Below are 16601 nucleotides of genomic sequence, written 5' to 3'. Positions count from 1 at the left end.
CACAATCTCTTTTTCCCAGCGCAGAAAGATCCAGCTGTCTATGAAGGCTGATCGAGCACAGTGGGTGGCGTCAGCTCTGAAAAAATGCAGTCAGGTAATCATGAATCGCGGCGCAAAGGGGGAGTAATGTCTGCCTCCGTGTCATAAAGCAGAGGGATGGGGGTAGAAAAAAAAAGAGCAGGAAGTGTATGTTTCAAAGATATAAAAGTGACTTAGCAATGAGCTGTTATATGGAAGATAAAAACACAATATCTGCTTGGTCTTCCAGAATAATTTAGAAAACAATGAGGCAGATAGGAATCTGTGTCTGTTTCTCTCGAGGCGAGACGAGCGCTGACACACCTTCCTCGAGTACTCAGGAATGCTGCGTGGGAAAGGAGAGAAGGAAAGGTTGCAACAATGTGGTGTAAAACTGTGACTAACGAAGAAGAGACCTGCGACGACATTGAACTGGACGTGACACCTACTGTAACCGAAGGGATTGACTCGGTGCACGTGTGGGGGGGAGAGCGGGAGAGAGAGAGAGCAAAGGAGGAAAAATACTTCACAGTAAATGGGCGTGAAAGTTTCACACCGAGTTTCACTGCCGGCTCTCAGTCCTGTCATTCAACAACTTATACAGCACCGGGCTTCACGGGGACAGGCCGGGCCTCGGAGACGTTCATCTTTGGGACTCCCACTACAATGAAAGCCCCTGCGTTTGGATGACCATGTGGGGAAAATCTTAACCAAAACGTTCAACTTTCAAAAAAAAGGAAGAAGTTTCTTGTGAAAGCCGTCACCTGAAACTGGACATTTGTTCCGGCGACGCCTGTCAATACACCTGCAATAGGACTTTAATATCACTCTGGGTCACATTCTGGACAACTACGAACTCACTGAAGACTGAGGATTTAAAATTGAATCAGGTGTGTACTTTAAAGTAAAAATGTACTTGTTAAATGGAGGTTTAGTTGTGTTTAAAGTGCATCATCTGGTGAATGTAATATTCTTTATTCAAGTTGTATTCTCCCTTTTGTCTGCTAGGACCAGATTTACAATATTGTGTACTGTTTTTACAGAGCGGAAACTTTCTTAAATCATTCTCTAACACATATTTAGTAACCCACACAAGTTTCTCACAGACACTACAAATGATTCACGGGCCTGTAGAGCTTTACATGGTGATAGTATTATTAACCCAGTCCAACTCTCTGCTGGTGTATTGTCTCAAAGTGACAAACATTCAGAGCATTTGATAAGATCAGAGTTCCAGGACAATTTGCCAGCCAAGCGGGGAGGTTTCCACATTGTTTTAGAGAGTGATCTTTCAAGTTTTTCAAGCATTTTGTTTGTTTTTGTCTCGTTAACAGAGAACACTTGACAACGTTACGCCATCCAAAAGCTACATTGTTTTTCATGATGCAAACACCCCAGTTCAGAAAAATTCCCATGCTCACTAAAAATGTGAATACTTTTGAAGAACTTGTTTCGGCTTGTGGGGGACTTTATTTTGAAATATTTTACACTGAGCTTGTCTTGCCTAGACAGCGCTATGGGCGACAGGTCATTTAGTCAATATCAGGGAAACCGTATACACTTTTAATACAAGGTGGCAGATTGGGAAAATCTGTCTGTTTTGAGCATAAAACACATCAGCAGCATGCACCACAGGGCCATCAGTTAGGGGACGCAACACAATTTTCTCAAGGAAATCAAGAACAAACGCTTTTAAAAAAGCAGATATTCACTTTGGGCCATGCTGAAATACACCTGGACTGATTCTGGTTACCAATATGAGTCCAAAGGAAAAACAGGTGCGCCCGATTTAAGAGGGGGTCCACATTTAGTCTCATTATTAAGGGACTTTTTAAATAGTGTATTAACAAATCTATCACTCCCTGTGGGAGGTCTGCGTTTTGATGTAAATTCGTCAACAAATTACAGTAGTGTTTTGGCACAGTGCATGCTTGCCGTGTTATTCCAGTTTAACAATGGAGAGAGACTCTGACATTGTGACATGAATCAGAGTCAGTAATCAGAATGTAAACATGAACATGAAAAATATCAAACACAACCTGTGAAGTTAGAATCTGTCCGGTTATGTCTGAACAATAAACTACAGACCTGGGAGAAAGCACATTTAAGTTAACTAAACATTTACTTACGGGCCTCGCCTCATACACTAAGGGTGAAATCAGTTCCTTAAATGTCCCTTTATCTTAAAAAACAAACAATTCTATCAACTGTGAACAAAAGGTCAAACCATAAAGCCGAATCCTACAGTAAAATTGCTCTTTGCTTCTAAACCATCATTTGCACATTTCTCTATCATATATATATATATATATATATAAAAAATTCTGACTTTTCTTAATATCGTTTTGCAGAAATGTCTACATCACCTCCGACACGTGAAACGGTGGATGAGGTGGCGATCCTGCTGACGACCGTCCCGGGGGCTGGAGACACACACAATACTCCATCAATCATCAGTGCTGGACCGAGCGCTGCCTCCTGCTGCGATGACGAGCACCACAGGAAACTGGCCATCTGCAGCATCATCTGTGGGATCTCCTGCATCGGAATCAAGGCTCTGATAAGTTCAGTCAAGGTACTTTTGAATTTCTCACACACAAACACACACACACCCACACACACATTTGACATTTAATTGAAAATGTGTTCTTCTTGTCTTTACCTCAACAGGCCGAGAGAACAGCAGATCCAGAGAGAGCGGAAACGTATTCAAAACAGGCAAAAAAGTTTGGCATCATCTCCATCGTTGTTTGGGTTTCACTTCTGGTTTTAACTCCCATTCTGGTTGTGCTGGTCTCTTATCTCCTCACTCTGGGAGACTGATCAACTTTGATGAATCGCTCCAGAAGACGACCAGAGTGACTTTATGGATGCTTATGGAGACGGACAGCAGCACAAAGCTACTCAAACTGCTAAACGGCACGAAGAAACCCAAAACATTTTCTTGTTTCTTGTGCCGACAACATGAATGCCGTCTCAATTTACACTTTTCTACTTACTCTAAACCACGTATCTCTTTACACAAGGATCAACCACTCTAGAGACCAGTATCAAAAAGTTTACAACTTGTACATGTTTTTTTTAATAAGCTGTAATATTTATTTAACAATATATGAACATGGACAATTCAAAAACTAAATGGTCATATAAAAATCCAGCATTGCCTATAGTTTGAGACATGACACATATACAATATATATTAAAGAGTAGAATGGTCATTTTCCAATAATGACCCAATCCATTACCATTTAACGTAGTCATTCTTGGATAATGTATATACTAAAAGATACTACAAAAAAGTTAATAAATTACTCCATCTGACAATCTAAAAAGTAGCGACTTTAACTCATATTCCATCAAGGATTGGGTCTCTACTGGGGTACATAATGTCATGGCAGCGAGAACAAGCTCCTGCTCTTATTACAAATCTTGGCAATACTGCAATTTTACCATATTAGCTTTATTAAATGTATCAATATGTTGTACTTTTATACAAACATATAAACAGAAACTATTTCATAATAAAAACGACTTTGTGCTCTGATTTGTTTGAAGGAACTTGACCCGCCCTCGTAAAAACAATTACCAATACGGTGACAACAAAAACATCTTACAGTTAAGGCAACATACATTAGGCAGTTTATCAAGAAGTTACATTTGCGATACAAATATAGACTGCACGAAACAATCCAGAGAACTACAGGTAATTTAAAGCCAGGCAGTGGAATCTGAACACCGTATTGTTTCCAAGTTATATTTCAACAAAAACCTCTTCACCCATGAGTACTGAACTGAGTAAAATGGTCAACATGTGCTACTTGCCGACACTTTGACAGTACATGGAAATCATGGACAGAAACCCGGTTGTGAAATTGGCGACGAATACAAATCTCTTGCTGGCAAGGAAAAAGAAAGTAATATTCGGCATTTTAATAAAAGCAGCTGATTATCTTACAATAATACTTCAAAGTCACGACTGCTTTCTTCCAAACGAGATGTGCATTTTAGGAAAGGAAACGGTCTGCAACAAAACGGCATCGTCACTCACCCAGGGAGGAAGTGCAGATGTGTAACTCTCTGGGTAAGTCTGAGATATACTGATAGTTATGATACTGTACAAGTGCTGAAAACCAGAATGTTTGTTTCTAAGCGATTTCACTCGTCGCAGGTGGAAAGCTGCCAGGGAAAAAATGGACGGCAGAGGTTTAATGTCAAGTGAGCGACTTATTGTATAATGCATATAGCCACCATGTTTATAACCAACTTCTATGAGGCGATCTTTTCTTGTCCTCTGATGCATCGTTCTGCAACTTGCAGGCTACAAATGCTACAGAACATAATTCTTCATTAATAACTTGTCACCACAACCATCGGACACAGATTGTGCTGATGGGGGAAAAAAAGCGCAGCGGTTGAAAACACATTAGAAACAGTCGAATAAACAGAATTATCTGCCGCAGTGATTTTTTTTATTCTTTAATGGCTGCCAAGCAATCGCCTTTTAAGAGGCATCTGTCAGCTGTCTCTCATCATGTATCAACCACAGTTTCAGCTGATCGAGCTTGGCACAGAGAAGAGAGTCCACATCCTGCACGCTGAGGGACTGCTTGCCTTTAGGGAAGCCCCCTCGTCTCGTCCTGGAAGAAGATATACCTGCCTTTCCGACACCAACAAGTGGCTTCTTTGTTTTTCTGACCTCGCCGGTATCCGAGAACTCCAAAATTCTTTTCAGACGCCTCGTGCCGAACAAGGACTCTGAGCCATCCCGGCGATTGAGAGGAACCTCGAATATGGTCTCCAGCCGACTGAAACCAGAGAAACAAATTCTAAATCAATGAGTGACTTCACACAGTTATGGCAGTAATAGCAAGTTAATATGCAGTAGTTATTACATTAGTACAGAACTCTGATTTAGGTACTAAATTCTGTACTAATGTAATAACTACTGTTCATATAGGCTGAACGGCTCACAGCTCGACATTTTTTCACAAACCCCTAAAAGACAAAAAATAACTATATAATTTTCAGGGTAAAAAATGTTTGAGAGTTTTAAGGTAAAAAACTCGAAAAAAAAAGATTTAAATGATAATTCAGATTTTTAGAAGTATGAGGTTCGACAGTATATGGAGTTTCAAGAAACATACAGGAGTAACAAGACAGGAACGAAGTAATGTGCTTTAGACAGGGGCAGCAGCAAAAACTATCTTAGACACTTAAAAGAAAATCGGTTGAAGTGTCTGCTTTATTTAGAATATTTTCAGCCATTTCCATCGCAAAATTGAAAATATGCCATTGGCAAAAATAGTAATTTTACCTCGCTTTCCACAAAGTTTCTGCCTCGACCTGTTAGTCAGTTTGTGTTATTGTTTGACTTTGGTGAATTTGAACTCACCCTTTAAAAACACCAAAGTCACACAGTAACCCAAACAATATTGATATTGATTTTTTTAGGGGTCTAAATTATGTTTTGCTGCCCGTCCACAGCAGTACATTCCTTTGCGGTCAAACTGGGGGGTGACGAGTCTGACCGCCATCTACTGGAGGTAATAAACTGACGATGGATAAGTACCCGATACAAACTCTGCTTCAAAATATCAAAACTATCTCTTTAAGTATGTTGACATCCTGTAAACTAAGTGCAAAAACCATACACTATGAAGATGAATAATATGGAATTGGGACACAGCATGTGCCTCTCAATTTTTCGTCCATCCAACAGTGTTGTTTTGTTGTTTTGTGGTGTATATGCATTTACAGAAAGGCTTCAACAAATCCCTTTATACAGATACATTTTGTGTTGTAATCCCATACATTTCAATGTTAAGCAATAATACATAATTTTAAAAACAGATTTAGATGCATTTTATGTCCGACTCATTATTTCAACAAAAAAAAAAAGGTAAAACTCTGCAGCTCCATATGTCCGGGGACACAACGTAGAGCTATGGTTTATTAAGTTGGTTTTACTGTTCCAAAGTCTAAAAGGGAAAAGGTGGTGAAGCTGTTGTACAACTGTTTTTTAGATTATCTTTTAACATGCATTTACAGTCAACGTTGTCAAGTTGACCTTACCTTTCTGGGGGTTTGCTGTAATTCTTATTAGTGTAAATCTCTTCCAAACTAAACTCCTTCTTTTTCAGCCTGTGGTGTGACAAAAGAAAAAAACACTGTTGCAATCAGTCTGAATATCGATCAGTGTTCAATAGACAACAGACATGTATTGACACAGACATAAGTTAACCCTGAATGGCAGTTGACAGTGTGAGCAAATAGAATTTGTCGTACTTTCAAAACACGTTTTGCCTTTACTATAAACGATCAAACATGACCTTGTATATTTATAATCAGCACAGAAGATCTTTTACCTAAAGGCTTGTGAAAAGACCTTTTAAACCTTTGGCTGATTACCAAACGTGAGTCCATTGCAGACAGGCTGATCAACATTTCTCTTTGAACTTACCATCCAGGTCAATAATCAATGCCTGAGCTTGCTCATCTTGCTCATGGGGAGGAAGGTTAAGGAGAGAAAGATATATTTTTACTTTGAGGTCAACAATGAGGCAAAAATGGTTAAGTGATTGGAGCCTGAATAAATTCAGCACATTCAGTAATTTTAGAGCTAAAGCCGCTGTCTAAAGTTACTCCTGATTTTGTTGCTTCAAGCTTTCAAATAATAGTGTGTTTATAGAATTTATAGAAAAGGAAATGTTATCATAAAATTTGGGAGCTTTGTTAGTGGGTATTCTTCAATGAAACATGTCAACTAATACAGCAGGAAGGTAGTACTCAGCAAAAGTAACAGGGAACTTTTGGTGCATTTCGTGTTGTAACGTCAAGTTTCTGCTACCAGGAGAGAAAATGTATTTTTGGGGAAAATATTAATCCCTGGAAGGCGTTGAGATTCAGTTAAAAGTACAAAAAAGATTTATGTGGACCTTTGAGTTGAGATTCATTTTCCACACATCGGACCTCCCCCTCATTCATTTGGGTGCGTACCTGATGCGTCTGGGCAGGCCCATGGGAGTCAGGTTGTTCTGAGGTTTGGGCAAAGCTTTCCGAATTCTTATAGATGACACTTTCCCTCGTTCCTCACGCATTTGCACCACCTGTTATGATGAACAAGAGGATTAGTAACCCAAATAGTTCTGAAACCATTACAAAACATTGTTGTGACTGTAGTAATACAAAAATCTACATAACAGTCAGAACATCAGCTTGGACACAGTAGAACTAGTGGCATACTCCATGCATGTTTTCTTCACTTAGTGTTTGAGTTATGAGGTGAGCTTGAATTATATAGTTCATTGTAATAAAAAACTGACAATATCAACCTTTCATCTGTATTTTCCATTGTTCGTTCCTACCACATTTACCGGCATCCAAACAGAAAGTCAATGATAACGTAATAAAACCGGCCTCTTGCTTGATTTGATTGGCTGCCTCGGTCAAGTATGAAATTGACGGTCATTATATTCAAGTAAAATGAAGTATACCTTGATTTCCGAATCGGACAATGCCTTTTCTTCTCTCAAACCTATGTCTTCAAACTCCTGACTGGATGAGCTTGTGTCCTCGCCATCATCCTCCTCTTCACTCTGTTGTCTCCTCACCAACTCACACTCCAACAGATTCCCACTGAAGAGAAACCAGGACGTAATATCAGCACCGTTGGCATTATAATATAACATATTATTACCGATCCTTAACAAAAAGTGTCACCTGCTACTATAGTCCAACTTGGTAGAACTGGGCGAGTCAATTCTTTCGAGGAGTACAACCGGGGATATTGGAGAACAGGCGCTGGGAGAAGAAACATGAATGGAAGTGCTGGGGCTGCTGGCGCTTCTTCTGTCGGCTCTCGTAGAGAGGAAAGCCAGGGGGCTTGAGAGGAAACCGGAAACAAGAGCGGAGAGGGAACTGCTGGGAGAAAGTGCAAGACTCGGAGACAACCCTTGGTGTTGGGTTGCTCCATCATAGGGGAGAGATCTTCTGGACGGGTACACCTCCTTACGAAGGCAGAGAGGGGCGAACTCCCTCTCCGCTTCTACACTGCAGACTGTGTGTCGACGAGCCCGCCGCAGGGAGTTGTGGGCATGATGGACAGGAGTGTGGGAAGACTGATGCTGGTGTCTTGTGTGGACCCTGCTATGATGGGGTAAAAGCAGGGCAGAAGTCCAGGGGGTGTCAGGGAGACGAAGCGAGGAGATCTCCGGGCAAGAGTAGCTGCGCAACAGGCGCCTTGACAAGTCATTTCCTTCCGAGGGTGAACTTGTTGTAGCCAGGTCTGCATTGTCCATAGAGATGGAATTAGTCCCGTCTTCACCATTACATGTCCTGGTAAGCAAAAACATGCATGTTCTCCTCTTTTTATCTGCTCTCCTTGGCTTAATATTAACCCTTCTTGCACTCGACCCAGAGACGCTAATGCTGCTGTGGTCACTGACTTCAGTGTCGGTGGGTGATAACTCATCTGATACAGAAGCAGTACTCTTTTCTTTCCCATCAGTGACATGCTTAACTTCAGATTGTACAGAACCGTTTAAATTAGGTTGGGAGGACGAAGGTTGTTGATTACTTTGAAAAGGTGTCATTTCAAAATACACCGGGTCCATTGAGATTTGACCTCTTCTTTCATGGGGCTGGTTTTCTTTGGCTATCAAATGAAGGTCATGGGAACACTGCTTCGTCTCTTGACTCCTACCTGATGCAGATGATTTAACATCAACTCTAAAACCCTTTTTGGTTCTCTTGGACGGCTGGTTCAGTCCCTTTTTCGAGCCCTGCTCTTTTTGAACGCACTGAGAGGTGTTCAAATCTGTGGGCGTGAGATCTAATGGCTCCATTGATGGTACTGAGGAGGTAGAAAACAAAGCGCTGTCTAATTCTATAGTTAAGCTCGATTGGCTCGGCGACTTCCGCTTGACGGGATTCTTCTTTATATTCCTGCGCTTGCTTGAGCTTTGGAGGGGCTTTATAGCAGGACGAGAAAGGACTTCTGATCGTGTGTCCTGCTCGACTTGTTTGGTAGAGGCGATGGCCATGCTGGTTTCCAGTTCCATACCGTTATCAATGTTTACATCAGTTTTACCAAGGCCTGTTTTTGTCTTCAGCTTGTTGCACGAACCCTTGGGCTTCCCCTTGCTGCTGCCCTTCATGTTATTCTCTGACACACCACTGCTTTTATCCAATGAGTAAATTCCAGTCTGTGTGATTAACACAGTTTCATTTATTTTAGCAATTATTTCTTGTCCATTTTTTCCTTTCTTATTTGCTCTTGTTGAAACAGACGGTATTTTTCTAACAGGTTTCGGCGTTTCTTCCTTATGCACAATGGGATTTGTCGACACAACTTCTCTTCTTGGTAGTCTCAATATGCCAATATCTGACGCCACATTTAATAACTCTTGTCTTTTGGCATCCTTTGTATGTGTATCTGCTGTTAATCTCTTCCTCTTCACAAAGTCTTGGGAATGGCAGTCCAGCTCCACGCCTCTCTTTGCTCTCCCAGGACCTGAAGCTGAATAAGTTTCAGGGTTTAACAGACAATGCAGCTGCTGCGTATCCAAAGAAGGCTTCAGTGTCCCTTCATTAGCACTGTCGTTGAAGTTTTTCAGGTGGCTTGGGCAATCCGAAATTTCTATTTTCCTGCCAACATCCTCACCATCATCAGGCTGAGGGCAATCGCTGTCGGGCTGAGCATAACAGACAGAATCCGCTTTGTTTGATTTGCCTGAATTAATGTGTGAAAACTGCTCATCACTAACCTCAGACTCTTCCTTTTTCACTCTAGATGTTGAAGTCTTAGAGGTAACTTTCTTTACTCGCGATCTATTTACTGAACATTTCCTTGGCAGTGGTTTCAGCTGGGCAGACATCTTGCTTTTTTGGTCCTCGATAGCACCAGGAATATTTAACTTGGTTTCATGTGAGGCACTTATATTGAGAGAGGGCTGTAACAATATAGAGGACCCTACAGATTCTGAAACTTCCTCAGAAACAATGGGTAAGGGGCAGCGTTGCAAAGGCACAGCATCAGGAGAGTTCTTTTCCTTTTGGGTTATTGCACATTCATCCGCCTGTTCGGAGTTATGTGTTGGTAACTCTACATCAAAAGATAATTTTTTGGAATATCTAATTGCAACAGTTTTTACATTTTGTGCACTTTCTACTTTACGGACCCTCTCCTGATCTGCAGTCTCACTTTGTGCTTCTGAATGAAACACATGGCTCGGCTCCGACTGTTCAACATCAGATGCTCCATTGGCCGGTAGCTCTAGAAGGTCCGTGCACAGTGGAGTAGTATGAGCTCTGAAGAGTTTAACAGGACTCATCACTATATCTGTGAAACTGGCCATCTTCGACTTGAATGACTGAAACAAGGGACCGATCACCCATCCCTTTGGGGCAGATGCAGCTTCAACCGAGTGTCCAACAGCCAATCCCTCGCATGTATCCACGTCAGGTTTCGTGGTATCAAGGTTCTGTGTGGTATCGACAGCAAACTGCTCAACCACATTTTCTTCAGTCTCTGGGCTTCTCTGGTGGTTTTGCCTAAATGAAAGAAGGGAAAAGGGAGGTTAGACTTTCAAAAAACACAAATCACAAGGCAGAATGTGTCATAATGTCAAATAAAAAAAACACTCCATATTCTTGTGAAAGCAGTGATATATGATGTGAATAAAACAACTTGTATCAGGCATCCTACCTCTCTCTAGTTCTGTTATAAAAAACATCCACTGCCCCTTTCCCACTGCCCTGATATTGTAGGTCATATGGAAAACTACTCAAGCCATGCCAGCATCACAGACTAGAACACTAGCGATGCACGGGTCAGGGTTTGTATACAAGCACCCACACAACCCGTTATAAGAGCCAATTTGCACTGCCATCTGCAAAAATATGCATTAAATCGACCACCTGAACCCGACACGCAAACCGATAACTTTTTGCATTACAGCAGCACAAGAGACAGGAATGAGCGCTGCAGTGTTCAACAGTTAGAGAATGAGAGAGAGACAGAGAGCAGAGGAGAAGGTGGACCATTGCTCACAATGTTTCTGTAAGTTATTAGTAACTTAATAGGAATGCTGTTTTGTCACTTTTAACCCACACATCATTACTGACCACAGTTACATGGTCAATGTGTGGGCAGGTTTTCCAGATAATTAAAAATATTTTTAAAACACTATAGCTGATGTAAAGCGTCTTTGTGTGTTTTGAAAAGCGCTATATAAATTTGATGTATTATTATTATTACTATATCAATTAAATGACTACTGTGTATCCAAAAGCTAAGAAGAATTTGCTAGAACTCTTACTTATTTTGGCACTCTGCTGCAAAACTGGCATCAAATCCATCCTGCAAAAACAAAAACACAAACAGTTGTTTTCAGAAAATTAAGCAGTGTGGTACTACAATCAATTAAAAAAAACAGCAATAAAACTCTAAAGTGTTACGGTTGCGAAAAAGCATCATTGTCTTGTTATAGATTTATTAAAAATGATTGATTTTTGTAAACCTTATAATCGAATATAAATAAAGCACTCAGCTTGTAAGAAAAATGCATTTTTAAAAAAGGGTTATTTTCAGAATAATTGTATAAAGACGCGTTTGGTACTTTGGTAATTATAACAGCCAAGTAACTTGTTTATTAAATTCCGTTTTTTTTGTTGATTATGAAACACTGGTACTGGTTAAATTTTCCCGACAAGATAAAGAGAAAATATATAAAGCGCATGCTCTATTCAAACGCGTTTAAGCTTTACTGGGTCACATTAAGACACTTGATTGCTTGTCTGTCGGACGCAGCAGACCGTGAAGGAGGATTAAAATCACTCAATTAACCCTCACACGCCATTCCCTGTAACGGTCTCCAATGTTGACATACACGGACATAAAGAACAGCTGCTGCATCAACAGATTAGTCACTGAAAGATGTAATACATGGAAAATGTAATCAACATCAGAGAGAGGGTTTATTCGAGTGTGGAACATGAAGAGCAAGGAAAAAAGTAACTGGCCTTCATTTTTTTCTCATGTACACGGGTGCCTTCAACTCTTTGCTGCTTGGACTGTGACACCTACAAATCAGAGAGATGCATGAGCAGTGTCTCGTCAGTACCTGAAAAATATTCTTTTAAATTAAACTCCTACCATGTTCGCACTCTCCCGTTGTCTCTTTGTGGGGGCCAGATTCTGTCTGGATTGTCTGTTGCCTGTAATGCTCTGCTTTTTAAGAGTTTGTGCTTGGATCTCTTGAATGCAGCCACTTCTTCTGTGTTCAGATACTCCATTTTCCGGACAGCTGTGATTCAGGAAATCAAGTCAATATGCAGCATGTTTGGTTTCAAATGCATTGAGGGAAAAAAAACAGTGCTGTAGATCTTAAAGATGCATCAGTATCTGTATGAGAGAAGTCCCGATCACAGTCCTTTACTAATGGGCATCTGCGATATATGTTGAATCCATCACACTTAAATAACACATAAGTTTGGCTTACTTTATTCTTTACAAGCTTCTTGATCCAAATGCTGAACATACTGAATCAAAACTTGAAGTTGATAAGCCTAAGTTTTTGATATGCTATCAATGAAGATTTAACTGGAAGAACGCGACTTAACGTGAAGCCATCAACGAGAGAGAAGACGTTTCCCTCCGTTGGAGCTCTTGGGACTACAAAAACGCTTGTCCGCTTGTGGTTGCACGTTTACAGAGAGCTGCTTCTTTTACCTCTTGGACATCATTTTTGGCTGAGTACAGACAACAGCTGCAGATTGCACACAAAGCAGACAACCGTCAAGTTTTATTTTGATCTCCCATCTAGTGACAAACGTAATTACCGTTAAGCGGTGACAGCTGATATGACCTGCCGCCACTTCATTCTATAACAGCGAAAGCAATGGTCGGTGCCGGTTAAAAATGAGAAAATACGAGCTGAATATTTTGCACACCGCTCTTTGCTCATTTGAGAGAGATACATTCCAATGAAGAAAATAAATGTTCTTAATCTCAGCACTGATGGAAATTCAAATTGATCAGACATTTTCCGTAGATTTTACGTTCTAAATCATTCAATCCATAAAAAGGGAGGGGGGGGAAGCAAGGAGGGGCATAAACACCTACAACAAAAGAAAGCAAAAGGTGCCACAACAACTATACCTGGGAGTGACGGAGGAAAAGGGGAGGAGAGGTGGTGGAGGTTCACTTTGGGGAGGTACACTACAGAAACTGTTTGGGGGAATGGCATGTTCATCCATTGGACAATCTAACTGATGGAGTGAGTCAGAGGGATAAGTCAACATCCCCTTGCTCTCTTTCTCTCCTTGTCTGTCCTTCTCTGTAAATAACAACAACGGAAAGACAAACAAACATGCAGGGCATCAAATCAACATGAAAGGACTTAAAAAGGTCTTTAAAATAAAGTTTCACTTACTTTTCTGATCTCCGGGATGGCGGTTTACTCTGAAATGAGGAATAGTTACATCTTTTAATATTTTCTTTCAAAAAAATGGAACAATATTCATCATTGTATATACAATATTAGGAAAAGTTTGACTTGTTTGACAAATGTTTTGTTTTGTCCAAGTAGCAGTGCACACCCAGAGATTTTCAATTTACTATCACGAAAAAACTAAAGAAACCCATCATCCATTTTCAATACCACTTATCCTCATTAGGGTCGCGGGGCGCTGGAGCCTATCCCAGCTGACATAGGGCGAAGGCAGGGGACACCCTGGACAGGCCGCCAGTCCATCGAGGGCACATGTAGGGACATACAACCATTCACTCTCACATTCACACCTATGGGCAATTTAGAGATCAATTAACCTGCAGCATGTCTTTGGACTGTGGGAGGAAGCCAGAGAGCCCGGAGAGAACCCACGCTGCCACGGGGAGAACATGCAAACTCCACACAGAAGGACCGCTCCGACCGGGAATTGAACCCGCGGTCCTCTTGTTGTGAGGCGACAGTGCTAGCCACTACACCACCGTGCAGCCCAGAAGAAACCCATCAAATCATCCTAATTGAGAAGCTGGAATTGGGATATTTTGGTACATGAGCTTTACAAATAACAATACTTTGATTATCAAAATATTATTTGGTTGAATAGATTAATTGACTAATTGTTTCTTCATCTCTGAAAACAGAGAAATACAGAGTGATGTAATGCAATTAAAACTGCAACAATGAGTCCACTAATCAATCAATCAACAGAAAAATAATAGCCAACTAATCGAATAATCATTACAGGAAATGTTCATGTAAAAATTGATGAAAATGCTGTTTTCTGATATTAAATTGATATTCTTAGGGGTTTGGACTGAGAAAAAAACATTTGAAGACATCAACTCGGACCTTGAGGAATTGGGATGGACATTTTCACTAATTTCTGACATTAAACCAAACAATTAATCGATCTTTAAATTACCCAATAATGAAAGTAAATCAGTAGTTGCAACCCAAAACCTTATATGGCAAAAATTAGGAACACAAGAGAGAAACAAGACTAAGTAGAGATTTAGATAAATATGTACACATTAGTGAGACCATACATGAGGAACTTAACTTATAATATAATTATACATGTGGTTGAGAGGTATCTTCCATACAGTTTAATACAATGTTGACATATCATGCAAAAGGTTTTACACTTGTATCTAAACAAGATGTAACTTTCTCGAGAGGCATGACATTAATTAAATGCAACTATGGTGAACATGTTTGTTATAATCTCAGCATTTAAGATTGAAAAACCAAAGACGCCCTTTCGAGTCAACATCGCCACAATAATCAGTACAATGAGGGGAAGAAAAAAAAGATTAAAAAAAACAAAAACATTCATGTTGTGAATTTCAGCTCTTTGTCGTTGGTTTTTAAATATATTAACGTTAGCGAACGTTTCGCTTACAGTCCGTTATCAAAACGTAACTCGCGTTAAATACAACGTTATAGTAGCTTTACTGACTTAAAAACTGTTAGTATCGCGAACGATAATTGAGACAGGAGTGCATCTCAGTTAATGTTTTCAATGAAATGGAAGCGGGGGTTTGATGAAAACTGCGCGAGGTCTAAATGCTGGAATGGACACGGTTTCATATTCAAACTTTTAACAGTAAATGCGAGCCAACGCATGATAACAAGAGCCAATGTTATTATTCTGTTAACCAATGGCTATCGTAAAAAAAATATGGTCTGGTAAACACATTTGAGCGGCGCTTTATTGTGACTCCGTAAACACTGCCTGGTTGGACTAACAGCGACAGTCACACAGTGTGTAACAGTGTCTGCACCGGGGAGTAGTCGGAGCCGGGAGCTGTCATCTCTCCGTGCCGTCTATGGGGTAACTAGACGTGCCCCGGTTTGGCAGTTTGGTTGCAAACGGTTATCACGGCAAAAGCATAGTGAGCGGACTTACCGGAAACGTTAAGCCGGACCACAGGCTGGTATTCCGACCTCAACGTAAACGAAGCATGCCCCGGACCGCGACCTACAGCGACTCACAAATGTGTCCGCTTTACGAATCCAACCAGACAGACGGATGGACCAATCACAACGCGAGTTCTTTTCCGCCCGGAAAGTCTTGTTGAAATCTGACCAATTAGAGAAGACTTTGAGACGTCGTAGGTGGCGGTTGGCCAATCGGTGAGCGAGGACAAACGGCTAAATAAAAATACAAAAATTATAGTCTTCTTTATATCCCCTTCTGACCTCGTTAAAGCCATTGAAGACCCACATTGCTATTTATTGTAGGCATTGGATTTAAATTTGACAACATTAAGTAAGAGCACCTTAGTCGAAATAAGGATGTGTCCCACTGATGGATTACTGAAGGGGCCTACCAGGCACAGGCCCAGGGGTCCCACAGCCTTTGAAGTGAGAGTGGACGTTTGATGTTGGAAAGTACATTTAAAAAAAAAATTCTACAAAGACACACATAACTATTGCAAATAGACATAAAATGACTACACGGTCACCAAACAACTACAAGGAGACACAAACAACAACAAAGGGACAACACATTTACAAACACACACACAAACACAGGACCATGTAACACAACATGTACAAAACTAGGACAGAGAAGCAAAACAACCACAAAGAAACACAAAATGACCACAAAGAGACACTGAACGACTACAAAGAGACACAAAAGCACTACAAAGTGAGAAAGAACAATTAGAAATAGACAGAACGACTGCAATGAGAGACTACCTACTTTCAGTCCGGAGGTCTTGCCCCTATGTGAAAAGACTTTTACATGTCTGTGCCCAGGAGCAGATCTATGATTCAACTACAATTACAGTGTAACTCATTTCATTGTAACATCTTTCAAACAAAATAGAATTGTGACTTCTGACTTCTGATATAAAATATATATATTTCAGTCACACATTAAATAAAATAAATATTTCTAAATCTAATTTGATACAAATTACAATTAAAGATGAATCTACCCATCATTTGGTCTAAAACTAAAGCACACGATAATTATCATCAACAGTCAACTTAAAAACATTCAATAAACTATAATGAAAGACCAATAAAAACAAGGAATTCTTAAATTCAACATTTTTGCTAAAA

The 16601-nt window shown here is 40.3% G+C and overlaps 1 protein-coding gene and 1 long non-coding RNA gene across 3 annotated transcripts; one reads left to right on the top strand and one right to left on the bottom strand.

The window, feature by feature from the left end:
* The first annotated feature begins 522 nt into the window (after positions 1–522).
* Positions 523–3095, top strand: LOC117734755. Its single transcript, XR_004609824.1, has 3 exons — positions 523–908; positions 2370–2593; positions 2689–3095. It is a non-coding gene; the product is annotated as an uncharacterized LOC117734755 (long non-coding RNA).
* On the bottom strand, positions 3069–15556 carry prr14 (proline rich 14). Of its 2 annotated transcripts, XM_034539017.1 has the most exons (11): positions 15436–15556; positions 13452–13480; positions 13178–13355; positions 12173–12323; positions 12040–12099; positions 11337–11377; positions 7738–10569; positions 7512–7653; positions 7015–7124; positions 6091–6159; positions 3069–4823 (listed from the first exon to the last, which is right to left on the bottom strand). In XM_034539017.1, exons 3-11 carry the CDS (start codon positions 13318–13320, stop codon positions 4520–4522), a joined length of 3852 nt encoding a protein of 1283 aa, XP_034394908.1. In that variant the 5' UTR covers positions 13321–13355; positions 13452–13480; positions 15436–15556; the 3' UTR covers positions 3069–4519. The 2 variants fall into 2 exon arrangements, with proteins under 2 accessions (XP_034394908.1, XP_034394909.1); XM_034539018.1 differs by lacking the exon at positions 13178–13355 and having other exon boundaries at positions 4459–4823; positions 15436–15544.
* Positions 15557–16601: the final 1045 nt, after the last annotated feature.

The sequence above is a fragment of the Cyclopterus lumpus genome, chromosome 8 (genome assembly GCF_009769545.1).
Source record: "Cyclopterus lumpus isolate fCycLum1 chromosome 8, fCycLum1.pri, whole genome shotgun sequence".
Taxonomy (NCBI): domain Eukaryota; kingdom Metazoa; phylum Chordata; class Actinopteri; order Perciformes; family Cyclopteridae; genus Cyclopterus; species Cyclopterus lumpus.
The sequence above is the reverse complement of the archived record's forward strand: the minus strand, read 5'-3'. Positions and strand labels throughout refer to the sequence as shown.

Excerpts from the sequence above, each read along its gene's own strand:
- prr14 (XM_034539017.1), bottom strand. The coding sequence starts at position 13,320 with ATGTTGACTTATCCCTCTGACTCACTCCATCAGTTAGATTGTCCAATG. Across the intron at positions 12,100-12,172 it reads AACGGGAGAGTGCGAACATG|GTGTCACAGTCCAAGCAGCA; the intron begins GTAGGAGTTTAA and ends TCTGATTTGTAG. Across the intron at positions 7,654-7,737 it reads AAGTTGGACTATAGTAGCAG|TGGGAATCTGTTGGAGTGTG; the intron begins GTGACACTTTTT and ends GTTTCTCTTCAG.